The sequence below is a fragment of the Alternaria viburni genome (genome assembly GCF_023758015.1).
Source record: "Alternaria viburni strain BMP 2772 chromosome Unknown scaffold_30, whole genome shotgun sequence".
NCBI classification, from domain to species: Eukaryota; Fungi; Ascomycota; class Dothideomycetes; order Pleosporales; family Pleosporaceae; genus Alternaria; species Alternaria viburni.
The window spans coordinates 385340-399242 of NW_026055799.1; the positions used below are offsets into that span (position 1 = coordinate 385340).

General features: G+C 53.7%; 4 protein-coding genes across 4 annotated transcripts; 1 reads left to right on the plus strand and 3 right to left on the minus strand.

Annotated features, from left to right (window-relative positions):
* Positions 1-835: 835 nt before the first annotated feature.
* Positions 836-3262, plus strand: J4E79_010441 (uncharacterized protein; the record flags this gene model as incomplete). Its single annotated transcript, XM_049359279.1, has 7 exons — positions 836-866; positions 922-943; positions 990-1146; positions 1315-2685; positions 2734-2812; positions 2862-3067; positions 3116-3262. The coding sequence occupies 7 exons, from the start codon at positions 836-838 to the stop codon at positions 3260-3262; spliced, it is 2013 nt and encodes a 670-aa protein (XP_049206364.1).
* Positions 3263-4760: 1498 nt separating this feature from the next.
* On the minus strand, positions 4761-7004 carry J4E79_010442 (uncharacterized protein; the record flags this gene model as incomplete). Its single annotated transcript, XM_049359280.1, has 1 exon — positions 4761-7004. One exon carries the CDS (start codon positions 7002-7004, stop codon positions 4761-4763), a length of 2244 nt encoding a protein of 747 aa, XP_049206365.1.
* Positions 7005-7989: 985 nt separating this feature from the next.
* J4E79_010443 (uncharacterized protein) lies at positions 7990-10047 on the minus strand (the record flags this gene model as incomplete). Its single annotated transcript, XM_049359281.1, has 4 exons — positions 7990-8158; positions 8208-8269; positions 8327-9099; positions 9150-10047. 4 exons carry the CDS (start codon positions 10045-10047, stop codon positions 7990-7992), a joined length of 1902 nt encoding a protein of 633 aa, XP_049206366.1.
* Positions 10048-11034: 987 nt separating this feature from the next.
* On the minus strand, positions 11035-12179 carry J4E79_010444 (uncharacterized protein; the record flags this gene model as incomplete). The annotated part of the gene is made up of 3 exons (XM_049359282.1): positions 11035-11472; positions 11526-11861; positions 11913-12179. 3 exons carry the CDS (start codon positions 12177-12179, stop codon positions 11035-11037), a joined length of 1041 nt encoding a protein of 346 aa, XP_049206367.1.
* Positions 12180-13903: the final 1724 nt, after the last annotated feature.

The following is a 13903-nucleotide window of genomic DNA, read 5'->3' on the forward strand; positions in this document are numbered from 1 at the left end:
TGTCTGAAGGCCGTCGCAGGTCGCAGGCCCTCGGATGTGGTGGGAGATGCAACAGACCTGGCTCACAAGGCAGTACTCGTGTCCCGACGCCCGCGATGCCGTGTCGCCCAGTCCACGGTGCGTACAGTAGATACGGCTTTTATGGAGATGGCACTTTGCCTCGCGTATTATGCGATGAGGAGCCCACTGCTGGGCGCGTCACTTGACGTACGTTTGCGCGCACCAGAGCACAGCACGTGTTGTATGTCTGCGACAGCGACAGCGGCGAGCAGTTCTCTCCGGCCAGACAAGACTCCCTGATGCGCAGCGCGTCGAATCGAAGATGGAGCTGTATTAGTAGCAGAAATCGAAGATGATTGTCACTCTGCCCTCCACAACGCAAGCCTTCCTCACAAACGCCGCCGCCAGCCTGAGCGCGCACTTCCCCCAAAGCAAGGACCCGAAGGTTGAATCTAGCCTCAGAATCAGATGCCCTTATTAGGTGGGCGAGAGTTCACTGAGAAGTAGCATGAGTATCAAGAGGGAAGAAGGGGACGATTTGTTGTCGTGGGCGAGGTGAGTTGAAGAGCGAGGGAGCGCAGCGAAGGGGCGAGCCCGTTTTCAAAGGTCGCCTGGCCGCCAAGTAGCGCGACGCGCTAGCCCCCAGTGGGGCGGCGGGCAAGCTCGAGCTGCATCACCAAAGGCCGGGACAGCAACCGTGGAAGGAGCGCGGGCAGGCAGACGCGCCACACTATCTTCTTTGTGATCTCTGGTCTTCGCGTACGTCTCACGCTCTTTCATGTCCCCTCTGCGCATGCGCTTAATTTAACAAGAGGCGGGTGCCAGCACGGAAACAATGGCTCTCTCACTGCGGGATCGCCAGATTGGTATGCGATGCGACTTTCTTTGAGACGCTGGAACAGCACTGACAGCACGTGATAGCTGCAATCAAGCGCATACTGAAGTGAGTGCTGAAACCGCTTCAACGACGGCGCCGCTGACCCAGAAAGCCTCAATGCCCCCATCCACGATGTGGACGCTCCCGAAGACGCCGCCAGCGCGACCGCAAATACCTCCGATATCGAATGGAAGGTCCTGGTCCTCGATACACAGGCGAGGAATGTGATATCGGCAGTTCTACGCATGAATGACCTGAGGGCAGCTGGGGTAAGACCAACTCCTGAGCACCCCATTCACGATGAAGTCTGAAGACCGTGGAGCCTACATCGACTCAAAAAAGAGCAAATATGAAGGCTCAGCGTCAATGTAGGCTCCACGGCGTTCGGACGTTTCCTATGGGGTGTTAGAATACGAACATACACTGACAACACACAGGTCACTGTACACTTCAACTTGGCCTCCAAGCGCAGCCCCATACCCGACACGCCAGGCGTGTACCTGATCGCCCCCACCGCCGAGAACCTCGCGCTAGTCACCAAGGACCTCAACGATAGCCTGTACACTCCGATATACCTCAACTTCCTCTCAAGCGTTCCCCGAACACTCTTGGAGGATTGGGGTAGTCAGATCGCTGCGTCGCCAGCAGCTGCCGAGAACATTGCCCAGCTGTACGACCAGTATCTCAACTTTGTCACCCTAGACAGCGACCAGTTCTCCCTGAACATCGAAGATGCGTATCGAAAGATCAACAGCCCGAAGACGTCGGATCAGGAGCTGGACGAGCTGATCGACCGCATTGTCTCAGGCCTCTTCTCCGTCGTCGTCACCATGGCCGTCGTACCCATCATACGATGCCCAACTGGAGGCGCTGCTTCTGATATCGCTGCAAAGCTCGATCGAAAACTGCGCGACCACATCCTCAACAGCAAGGAGAACCTCTTCTCCGCCAACACAGCGTCTCGCCCCGTTCTCATCATTGTCGACCGCAACATCGACCTCAACCCCATGTTCAGCCACTCCTGGATATACCAAAGTCTTGTCTACGACGTGCTAGACTTTTCCCTCAACAAAGTCACCGTTACTGTGCCAAATGACAAGGAGAAGCCAGAGAGTGGTTCCAAGAAGCAGACGTACGATTTGACTGCGAGTGACTACTTCTGGAAACGCAACGCGGCGCAGCCTTTCCCTCAAGTAGCGGAAGACGTCACAAACGAATGGACCAAGTACACAGCAGACGCGGAGAAGATCACGAAAACCACAGGTTCCAACTCTCTTGACGATGTAGAGACCCAGTTCGCAGCCCACCTCAAAGGGGCCATATCCATGCTCCCCGAGCTCCGTGATCGCAAAGCTACTATTGAGAGCCACATGAGCATGCTGGAGTCTGTCATGGATGGCATCAAGCAGAGGAAGCTGGACGAATTCTTCCAGCTTGAAGAAGAGCTTGGAAAGGCCACCAAAGCAACAATAATGGAGATCATCAAAGCTGCAGATAAAGGAAACGACCCCTACGACAAGCTGCGCCTGTTCTTACAGTGGTATCTTACCACCTCTGACGACCTATCGCGCAACGAGCTCGACATCTTTACACAAGCTCTGGAACAAGCTGGATGCGATACAACTGCCGTCGCATACGTCAAGACAGTCCGACAGATCACGCGCATGACAATGCTCAGCTCCGCGCCTGCACAACCTGCCCAGACGACGTCATCGAACCTTTTCGGCGGCTTTTCGAGTTTGGGTAGTCGCGTTACCGACAAATTCAAGGAAGCTGGTCTCGGCACACCTAACTTGGAAGGTGTATTGGTAGGTTTATTGGCCTGTATATGGGACGATCACTAACAATGCGTTCAGTCAGGCATCAAGAGTTACTTGCCAGCCAACAAGGATCTGACTCTCACCAAAGTCGTGGAGGCCATTTCCGATCCTCAAAGTGAGCGACACCCCTAATCATATCAGAAACTGTGCTAATGGCTTTCTAGACGCAACTTCCAGTGCGCTCAACAAGATCGAATCGTGGCTTTACTTCGATCCCCGGTCAGCGAACGCGCGTGGAACCATACCGCCAGCCAGTCAATCACGCAACCAAGGCACTGTCTCACGTGGTATTGAAGCCTCTTTTGGACAAAGACGGCAAGGCTACACAGAAGCCCTTGTCTTCCCAGTCGGAGGCGGCAGTATGGACGAGGTGAGTATTCAAAATAAATTCACGCAAGATGTGTACTAATCTTCATAGTTTGGCAATCTCCAGGCATGGTCACAACGAACTAGCGCTGCAGGTGCTGGCCAGCAAAGAAGAGTGGTGTATGGCTCCACCAACCTATATTCCGCACGTGACTTCATCGTCAATGAGCTTGCGCCTCTGGGTGCTGAGAGCACTTGAGATGAAAAGGTGCCCAGAAGTCTACATTAGCTTGACAAAACGACTTTAGTAAAATCGAAAGACCATGTAGCCATAATAATCATTTTCAAATCCTGATTTCGTGTCGTTTTCTACAAAATTACGTCGACCCGGAAATCTACATTGACTTAGCAGATGTCTACTTGTCAATATTTAGCAACATGTATGCTGCAACATGCGACACGAACTCTGGTCATCCCTAGTGCCCTCTCTCACATTATGACCTTGCTCACGAACAGACCCTCACGCGGCGTTCGGTCCAGCATGACAACCTCGGTCCATTATCGTGACGCTCAACACCATGCCAAAAGAAACGACCTCAACTACAAAACGACCTGAAACTTCGCTCTGCATGTTTCCAGCTACCCGGATTGCAAGATACTGATGTTTGATCGTCCGGATAGTACTCACGATAGCCACGCCAGCCCTATCGTCCTCCAAGCACACTAAGTCACATCTGCATTACGCCAACACGACCAATCGCATCCCAGCTTCACAACACCACGACCAATCGCATCTCGGCATCCCAACATCCCAACCACCACCGCACCCATATTTCTTTTCTTTTTCTCGACTCTGTGATGTGACCTCATCTCACAATCATGCACAGAAGCCCTCTCAGCCTGCATAGAAGGATCTGAAACGCCCCTAGCGTATATCTCGCATCGTGAATCTACTGAATCGTACACACACATCAACAAGCATTCCTATCAAGGGCATGCATATCGTGGCTTACGCAGCCTGGTCGAAGGATTCGGTCCGTCAACCGAGTGCTGAGGCAGACAGCTGGCGGATGGAGAAAAAAGTAAACATGGTGGGGTAGAGACGTTTCGAGATAACGGGTTTGGGGGAAAAGCAACGTGGGGGAAGGGTATAGATCGTGGCTAGGATTTTGGAGTGGGCTGTTTGATGGTCGGCGGGGGTGGCATGCAGAGGTTGCGAAGAGGGAAGTGGGTATGTGGGAATAGGGGTGCAGATGTGTGGTGACGAGGGTCGGAGGATCGTGGTGGGTGTTGAGTCGTGTTTGTGGTGTGGGTACACATTTTCTGACGAGTATGTAGGTGAGCAGGGGTGGAGTGCGGAAGCTGCATGATGTGACGCGTGGAATAGTTTTTCTTGGTTGATGTGCAGCATGGAGGGGTTGGCGTGGGACGAGCATTCGCTGATCGTGAGCATGCATGTGGTGAAAGATGTATGAAGTCAACTCAACTACAGTGGGAGACATGGTGACAGAACGTCGAAAGAATGCAGATGATCTGATAATATACAATACGTTCATAGCGGCTCGATACACCGCAGCACATCAATCTAAAGGGCTCGCGCCCAAAAAAAGGTCTATCTATCACATCAATCTAAAGTTTCATGAAACCATCCAATCCAATCCCATCCGTCTATCCAGTCTATCCGAGGTATAACCCAAAATCATGTGCCCAGTAAAACGCCGAAAAGAAAGAAAGAAGAGGTGTTACAGCACCGGGTATCAGCGACGCAAAGGACCGTAAACCCTGTGATTCCTGACGTCCACAGCGCCACTACCTGCTAGTCTCGTAGCAAAGTTGATGTCTCCGAAGATGGCGCCTTTGGACTGTAGTGTCCAGCTGACTGTTGGCTTCGGACTACCAGTGAAGGGGTTCATGCTGGTCAAGATCCAACCGCGGGCTAATGGCGAGTACTCAGTCCCCTTGACGACTTCGGGGACGGCGATGAGAAGCGTCTTCGAGTGTTCAAAGGGAGCGAAGATGATCGCTTTGCCGCTGGAGACTGGCGCACCAGTATAGTCGTATGCCGATGATGGTGAAGAGGGCGCGGAGATGATTAAAGGGCCGTGTGTGCGCTCTGAAGCGCCTGAGGGCCAGGGTATCCCCGATGTGATTAGTTTAGAGAGGGAGTGGACGAGCGATGAGAAGGCCGCTCGGCCTTCGGTCAGAAGCATGTAGTTCTGTAAGATGAGATGAGGGTTTAGCAGCATCTCGATGTTGTAGGGCTCCAGTCGGGGTTCGTTTGGCTCCTGGAGGCTTGTCGAGACTTCTAGTAGCCATTGTGAGCCGCAGCTCAGTACGCAAGCCAGTGTTTGGATGAAGATGTTGCGTAAAGCTGGTGTTCGTGGATGGTGAGGTGCGTGTGAGAAGTTCCACAATCCTGTGCCTGGTATCTGGTATTGGACGCATAGGTCAATGATTGTACGCGCTCGCACAACATGTGCGGGAAAAGACGGGCTGGGTTGTGTTCGGTGTGGTAGATCAAGGAAGATGAGATCTAGCTGCGCATACTCGGCTCTGCCGTCTGAGGCTTGAACGATTTGACTTGCTTGGCTTGAGAAGCGTGGGGGTGGGGGCCGGGCCGCGTTGGTGTCCAGGGAGGTTGGACGGCACAGCCATGAGACTGACCCGTCGTGTAGTTGAAGTGGTGTGCCAGTTGTACAAAGTGCAACAGGATCTCGCGCCGCGATACCGACGAGTAGTAGTGACCGAAGGCATTCGTCTTCGATGTTCGGTCTTGAGAACGGACCTGGAGGAGCTAGTGCTAGAGGTAGGCCTGAAGCGTTCAAAGCGATAGCGGTTTTGTCCCGGTTTGCGTCAAGCCTCCGCATGTACTCGGGTAATCTTGGATTACCACCGGCTCTCATGCGAAAGGTTTCCGCAACCAATGACGTAAACGATTGCATTGTTGGAGATTGATCGTGTGGCGTATCCGGTCTCTGCAATGTGCCTTGGCCATGTGCGCTTAGTGTATCGAGCTCCTGGAAGAACGCTAGAAGAGAGCGGATCTTCATCGAGACTGGGGGTGTGAAGGTAGTGAGCTCACTGGCAAGAACCAGTAAGTGAGTGAAGAACTCTCCGGTAAATCGTACGATTGTCTGGACCTCATCTTCGTAGTGCCGCAAGCAAGGTACTAAGAAAACATGGCTTCGCCCCATCTTCATCTCGTGAGCGCACCACGCGCGATCAAACCACTCAGAGCTGAGTATTCGTTCAAGAAATGTCTTGAGGGGGCTGAACTGCTCCATGAGAGGCGGAGTAAGTCCTGCATTTGGTTGCTGGCCCGAAGGTACCTGGGAGTAGCTGTATTGCTCGACGTAGTAGCGTAGAAACTGTTCCTCGTCTGGCGTGATGGCGACGTCGTCTATTGCCACGACGACCGCCCTTGCATTCTTGTAAACGACATCGATAGCACCGGCAACCCCTGTCCTCTCACTCTCATCCTCTTGTTCAAGGCAAACTTGGTCGAACCACAGTCCTTCGCCCTTGTTCTTTTCTCTAATGACAGCCTCAAATAACGCGGCACCAGTCGGTAGCGGGAACTGCTCGATTTCCTTCTGCCATCCAAAAGGAAGATCTCCAACCGGTGTAACAACTCTCCTTGGTGCGTTCAGGGTGAATGATTTCCTGCAGTAGCTGAGTGCGATGTACGACTCTTCCTCGCCGCGGAACTCGACGTCGTTGATCAACCGGAAGGGGAAGGTGGCCTCCAGATGGTCCTTGGGAACGAACTCCTTGGTGAGTGCCGGTGCTAGGCGGCTGATATTCGCTAAGAGGGTAGTCGCATTGATGTTGGTGGTGAAAGATGGCGCCGTCCATCTGTGCTGATTGATCAGACTCTCTCGGGCACCAGATTTGACAGTGCGTGTAGTAAGACTCGAAGTATCCAGCTCGTCTTCGTCGATGTCCAGAAAGTTGCACTGTCCGAAACGAGAGTAGTACTGAAATGATGTTGACAAAGCCATGGGAAAATACATTATCCAGCTCGCTTGATAGGAAAACTGTTGGTGTTCGATGATGGACTGGTTTCTGGTACAAGGCATCCAGACCTTTTTGACTACGATGGCCTCGCTCTCCCTCCATGACCCATGATCCCTCCTTCTGCACCCAAGAGCGCCGGCGCAAAGCCGTGCTCTGGTCTTGGGGCCAGCGGTAGACAAGCTGAGAGGACGGTGCCATGCATGAACGTTTTCCGTCAGCCCACTGGCGCCACAAGCGGGCCCTCGCGCACCTGCTACCGCATTGCGTATTTGCGGGGTATGATGAAGGCTTGGCTGGCTTTTGACGATACGTTAGGATGCATAAGGCGTAGTTGGGTATAGTAAAGTTTGAGCGATCCAGATGTTCGGGTACAATTACGGGTCCGCACGGTCCTCGCAGGTGCAAAGCAGGTGACGTCGCAATCTTTCGGAAGGGGCAGTCGCGACTGCAAAAGAAAAAACACGAGCTGAAACATGCAGACTCATGGATTTGTTCCGGTAAACGCCTGGTTGCGGACTCGACATGCCGCGCTAGAAGTTCTAGAAGGAAAAAAGCAATATGGTATGCATCGTCCTGCAATTTCACACGGTACGTAATTTTCCGGACAAACTTGTTCTAGCGAAGAGTGATCATGATGCAGCAGACATACGAAGTCGAACGGTCAAGTCATGGAGAGGCTAAGCCCTACCATGGATCGTCCCAGCGCGGAAGGATGCTGAAGCATGCTGTGCCTGAGCACGATCTGGATATAAATAGACTCGCGGCACGAGATTGACTCCCCGATCTGTGTAGAGATACATGTGTTGTGAGAAACAGAACCCAGACTCCAGCCATTACCAAGCCAGGCACGTGATGCTGCCGGCCAAACCGCTCACGTTTTGGAAACTCAAATCTCAGGCTTGCGATGGCAGCCACCCGCCGGACCAAAACACCCCCCAAAACGCGAATTGACAAATTTCCAAACGGGCATCAATCGATCTTTGCATTTGCGAGCCTGTCATTGGAGCCTGCGATCACGTTCGACATCCGAACGTTCTGCCGTTTGTATTTGCTGTGTTTCCGGAGCCGTTTCCGTGCAACCATGACTGGTACCGACGACTTGGTTACAAGGTAGTTACTGAACGATCCGAGAAGAACACTGCCGTAGTTAGAAATTGCGCGCGTAATATTTGTAAAGATCAGCTCACCCTTTCAACGCGTTGCGGCCTCGCGACCCCAGGATCACCAGGGTAGGTTCCAAGAAGTCAATCTATTCAACGACTGTCAGCAAACCGCTCCAATACTAGATGCCAGATCAAAATCTTACCACTTCAGTAATCATGTGCTTGGGGCTCTTGCAGTGAAACACCTCAACGACGGCACGCACTTGCAGCCGGGTCTTCCTTAGCAGCTTGACGCACCGGTCCGACACCTCTACGCATGCCTGGTACCTGTCTTTCTCCGCCTTTCCCATATTTTTCACGTTGGCCTCGGTAGCCATTATGGAGCTGGATAGCGCGGAGAAGCCAGGTCTTGTGGCTGGCAACCCGTCATGGTTCGACAGCGTCCGTTTGAGATGATCAGATTCCTGCCGTCCGGTAGTACCTTGACTGATAGGCGCACCTGAAGCATCCGTGGTTGCGACTCCAGTTTCCTCATCGACGGCATAGACGGCGAGTAGAGTGTCGCCATCTCGCAAAACGGTGCCGATGGTCCACTCCAAAGCATAGGCTGCTTCGTCACTTAAATCAGTAGACACCAGATACACACGCTGTCTTCTCAATCCGTTCTTCGCGTCTTCAGCAAACTGAACGTAGTCGCCCCGGATTATTTGTCGAACACAGCGGTGGGCCTCTGGGCTGGATTGGATAGGTGAGATGTTCAGCGAAAGCTGCTGGGCTGATTTGATCTCGGCAAGCTCATCCTCGTGGTCTGAATGAACTGGGGTCGAAAGACCAGACCCGCCCTGGTCAAAACTGGTATGGGGATGTACCACTCCCGACGAACCCTTCCTCGATATCCTCTCCCCGTTGGGGCCAGTAATGTTTATGTTGGGGTCTAGTAATGATCGTACTTTGTAGGAAACGGCGACATCTCGCCCTGTGTGGAGTTAGTGAGATGTACAAGTCGATCTTGTTTGCAACACTTACGCTCTTGCTCGGCAGCAGCCAGCAGGCTCTTAGCAGTGATGACTTCTCTGCCCATGCTGTCGGTACCTCCAGACGACTTTCTCGACCGCTGCCTGCCTCGTTTTCTCTCCTTGGTTTTGTTCCACCCATCTTCCCAATCTGAACTATCCGAAGCATTGTCACTACTCTCGACAGCAGCACTATCTTCGCCGTCGTCGTCTGTCGCCAGGCGCACGCCCCCACCGGGCGCAGTGGCAGTGCCCTTGACGGGATCAACACCCTTGCGATTCGGTAGTGAGGCCAATCCGCCCTCAGACTGCGCCAAAGCAGAGTCGTTCAGTTTGCGATATGCCTTGTCCATGTCAATGCGCTTGCCCGAGTCTGTGACGAAAGTGTTGTTCGATGTTGGTGCGGCTGGCGTCGGGTTGGCCATGCGCGTTACTGGGGAGGCAGATCGGCCTGGCCCCGGAGAGCCAGACTTGGATCTGCCCAAAGGCCCACTCGCGGAGTTGTGCCTGTCCCTGGAATTGCCCAGGAAGCCGCTGGAGTTGCCATAGACGGAGGACATGGCACGCGGCTTCGCAGCGGCATCCAGCTTGCCACCCTGCGAGACTCGCTTAGGCATGGCATGTGCGTCGATGGAGGGCAGCATTTCGAACTTGTACGCCGATTCGGGGTTCACGCGACGCGGTGACGAGGGCATGGCGAAGGGGATACCAGTGCTGCCTCGGCTGGAGCTCCTACGCTGGGCCGGCGAGTCGACGTCCAGCATGCTGCGAATGGGTGAGGCAGCGGAGCCAGGACTTTGCGCGCGCGCAGCTGGGCTCTCTGCGCGTCGTGCGCCGGGCTTTTGGTTGCCTTCGAGAATCTTGACGACCTCTCTCATTTCCTCGTCAATAGCAGCTTCGAGTGACGCCATGGTGGCGGTGTGCAACAGGACGAGAAGACACGGAGTCGCGTGTGGAGTGCGGACTGTGGAGTTGTGGAGCAAGTGAGTGAGGCTGGCGGCTGGTCGAAGTTGGAGTTTGGTAGTAAAACGCGGTCGTGCTCGCGGGGTAGCAGAAGTGATTAAGGTATCAATTGGCGTCGCGCTATGGCATCATAGGCGGTGCTGTGTGCTGTCGGGTGAAGGGGCTACAAATAGCAGCGATGCAGTCCCGAGCGCAGTCGTCTGGAAAGATGTGGGGTGAGCGCGTGATGGGATGGACTAATAGCAGCAGTGGGGTAGCAATTCCAAAGACTGTAGCAGCTGGCAGTAGCTGAAAGCGATGGCGGGCCGAACCGTAGTATACAGTGTAGCTAACCGCTGTCGGAGAACAAGTTGTTCCCTAGCAGGTTGATGGAGGCGGACGACATGTGGAAGTCAAAGCGCGAGCAGCAGGCGATGAAGCTATGCACGAACAGTCAGCGCGCGTCGATGGTCGCGGGTGCTCTTGGTCCAGGCGGTGCGAAGTGGGCATGAAACCCCTCCCCTCAACATCTGGCGGTTTGGCAGCGCTTGGCAGGCGAAGATCACCAGAGACTGCCACGCCGCTGACGCAGGGACGAGTGGCTGCTTTGATATGGATAGGCAGCAACGCGTGATTATTGGAAGCCTTTGCGATATGTCCTTCTTAGTCTTGGTTTATCAAGGTGCGCGCATATCTGAACAGTTCAACAGCAGCGCGCATCTTTCATATGATGCTTGGCGATTAGTGAAGCAGCCCGGGGTGTGGCTGTGCTGTGCTGGCAGTCGCTCCATCCATGGATACTCATGTGGAGCATCCTGCGGTCTAGCCAAAAGCACAATGAAAGTTACCGCATCATTCCCGAACCAACCGAAGTAAAGCGAAAAAAAGACGCATGTGGGTGCAGCAATGGCATCAATAAATATATCATACATAGACGCTCCCTACCTAACGAAAGTCTACCTCTTCCTGGGCAAGACAATGTTAGCTCGTGCAGCGACACCAAGCTTGTGAATAGCATTGCGCCTGTCCCAGATGCCGCTCGTGCCCTGTACTACAGCAATGAGCTCCTGCGCAATACGCTGGGCAAAGCTGCCTTTTCCACTGCCCATATTCCTCCGCTTAGAAGCTGCGGCCAAGATCCACTGGATAGCAGAACGTCGCCGTTGCCTTTGACCCAGCGGAACGGGGATCTGAAGGGCAACACCACCTCCAGCAGCGCCACGCTGACTTCGGATGCGCATCAGAGGCGAGACAGAGTCAATGGCGAGAGTGAGGTAAAGCACAGGGTTGAGGGGTAGATGCGATGGTGGCGGCGCGCCAGGAAGCAGAGGTCGTGCTGGGTTAATAGTGGGAACCGGTGATGTCCGAAGGTGTTGCAGGATCAGCGCCATGTTCTGCAATTCAAGTCAGTTATTTGTAGGCTGTGATTCAAGGCTGGCTGACCTACTCGCTCCGCAACGCTCTTCTTGCCGTGTCGCATGAGCAGATTGGTGACCTGGTCGACTACGGGGTCGTGGCGATGCTTGACATGGCCGTCCTTGGGCAGCGGCAGAGTGGGCATCTCATACTTGAGTCCTGGGGTCGTTGGTGCTTTTGAGGCAGCCTGGAAGTCTACGAGACCCATGTCCACGCCGCTTTTTCCACTAGGCTGTGTCGTCATCGTCGAATAGGGCCGCGAGCCCTTGGGTGCCATGTTTGGTGTCGTCTTGGGCTTTTGCGAGTTGAGCTTGTCTTGCATCACCTTGGGCAGGTTCTGTTGCGCCTCTTTGTCTCCCTTGACTACCTAGCACACTGTCAGCTTTCGCCTTGTCATGTTTGCTGTGCATGACCCCACATCTTCAATTGGTGTGCCCTGGTTGAGGTCGGGACCGTCCTCTCCCATTGTCTTGGCCATCGAGGCTGCTTCTTCCGAGACATGTTCAATCGGCTTTGCGTCCTCTCGCTTCGATCGGTCGGCGGCGGGAGGCTTGGTTTGATCCGAGTAGAGGCGGCATTGCGACGGCGCCATTCGAAGCGCCGACCGAGCAGGCCATTGAGCCTGAGGCCTTAGCCGGAACGCGATCGAGCGCGTGATCGCGGGGACGTTTAATCGTGGCGGCATTGTGATGTGTTGTGGAGTCGGCTTGGTGATGTTCTTGCAAAGTGACGCCGAATATTCAAGCCGATGTCGCGCTACAACGTCCGTGCGCAGTTTGCCTTTACCCCAGATCAACCCAACGTGTTCGGCAACTCACCACCATAATTTGATGTTGCCGGATCTAAGATGCAACGCATGCGCCTACGCCTAAATTATCTCCTGGAGACCTTCAATATCTTATACTGTGCAGTAATTCGCTGTATAATACAGCGTATGCCTTCAGAGTGCAGTTTGGGTTCCGACTTCTGCCGAACGAGCTGATTCGTAGAGAGCGTTACACAAGGGAGAAAAGAACCGGTGAGACGAAAGTCGTGGCCATTTGTAGCTGGGCTTCCGGTTGAGCCTATCACGAACGAGCTCTGGTCTCAGTTGCCTGTCACTCCATCGCTCTTGTAGCAGTTACGATCTCGTAACAAATATCCTACGCTTTGTCTCTTCCAGTCCCTATCACTCAAGTCACTTGTACCAATTGGATCCATTGCCATGCATATACAAGAATATCTTTTCAACGGTATCTACACCTCTGTAGTCGCCACGCATATATGAGAATCCGTCAAAACACATGAATCAAGCTAACACACGCAGCAATGGCCAGTTCCGGCAGCCCAATGCCCAAGTCACCAAGCTCGAGAACGATATGGACAGAAGAGGCGGTTGATCGAATACCTTTTAAGTATGCCGCCCTTTTCAGCAGCCAAAATTGCAACAGACTGGAACCAGAAGCTAGTCTCTTTAGTCAAGTTGGAACTCCATGAGAAATACACTGTCGTATACCATTCCAAGGGCGGCGATCCTTGGCCTTCGCCCACGGACAATGGCGACGCCGGACTGGCCAATGCTCGTTGGAGGAACACGTACCAGATCACCGTCGAGGAATTTGGCACTGTACAGTTAAGCAGGTCTCGAACTTCTTCAAGAAAGTCAAGGTCGAGACGAATCGCACCTAAAACCACAGCGGCAGCAACAAAGAGAATCAGGAAACCAAACGCAAGGTGCACACCATCACCGGATTCTTCAAATACGGAAAGAATAGTACAAACGTCAAGTTATACGTGGGAAATAGTTCAAGTCGATGTACACACCTTGCACCTGTGAGATGGCATTGCTTTTGTCCCCACTTGTCCGTCCATGCCATCTAGAACTGGCGACAGGTTTGTTTCTTGCTTGACTGCACTCTTCCTTTGCATTGATCGTCGGACATTGCTCATTGGTCACTGCCACCTTAGATGGAGCTAGTACCCAGTATGGTGCATATCATGTAAGTCAGTCGCTCGCCCCCGTCCCGCAGTGTTGCTCCACAGCGATGACAGCCAATCGGAGGGCAGAAACTCCGCAATGCGCACCCTCCGCGATGAGTGATGTTGGACTCTATTCGAAAGCTTGAGGACGCAAAGATCAAGGGCTTGCTACTTAATGTTATCGTCACCACTCGGACGGGCATGGTGGGCTGCAAGGGTACGGAATGCGTGCTGCAGGGCGTCACGGGGTCGCGGTCGCGCTTTCCCCGCACTAGCCCGGATGGACCACAGCCAATCAAGACTCAGCTCCCAGCCACTCCGTTTCACCCCACTGCAGCCCTGGACAGCACACGGGCGATTAGATGCGCTCGCATAGGCGGGCTAGCTTATCGGCGGTATACGGGGACTCTCTGTGGGCTCCTCCACCATGATCGCATTCCCTCTCGACTC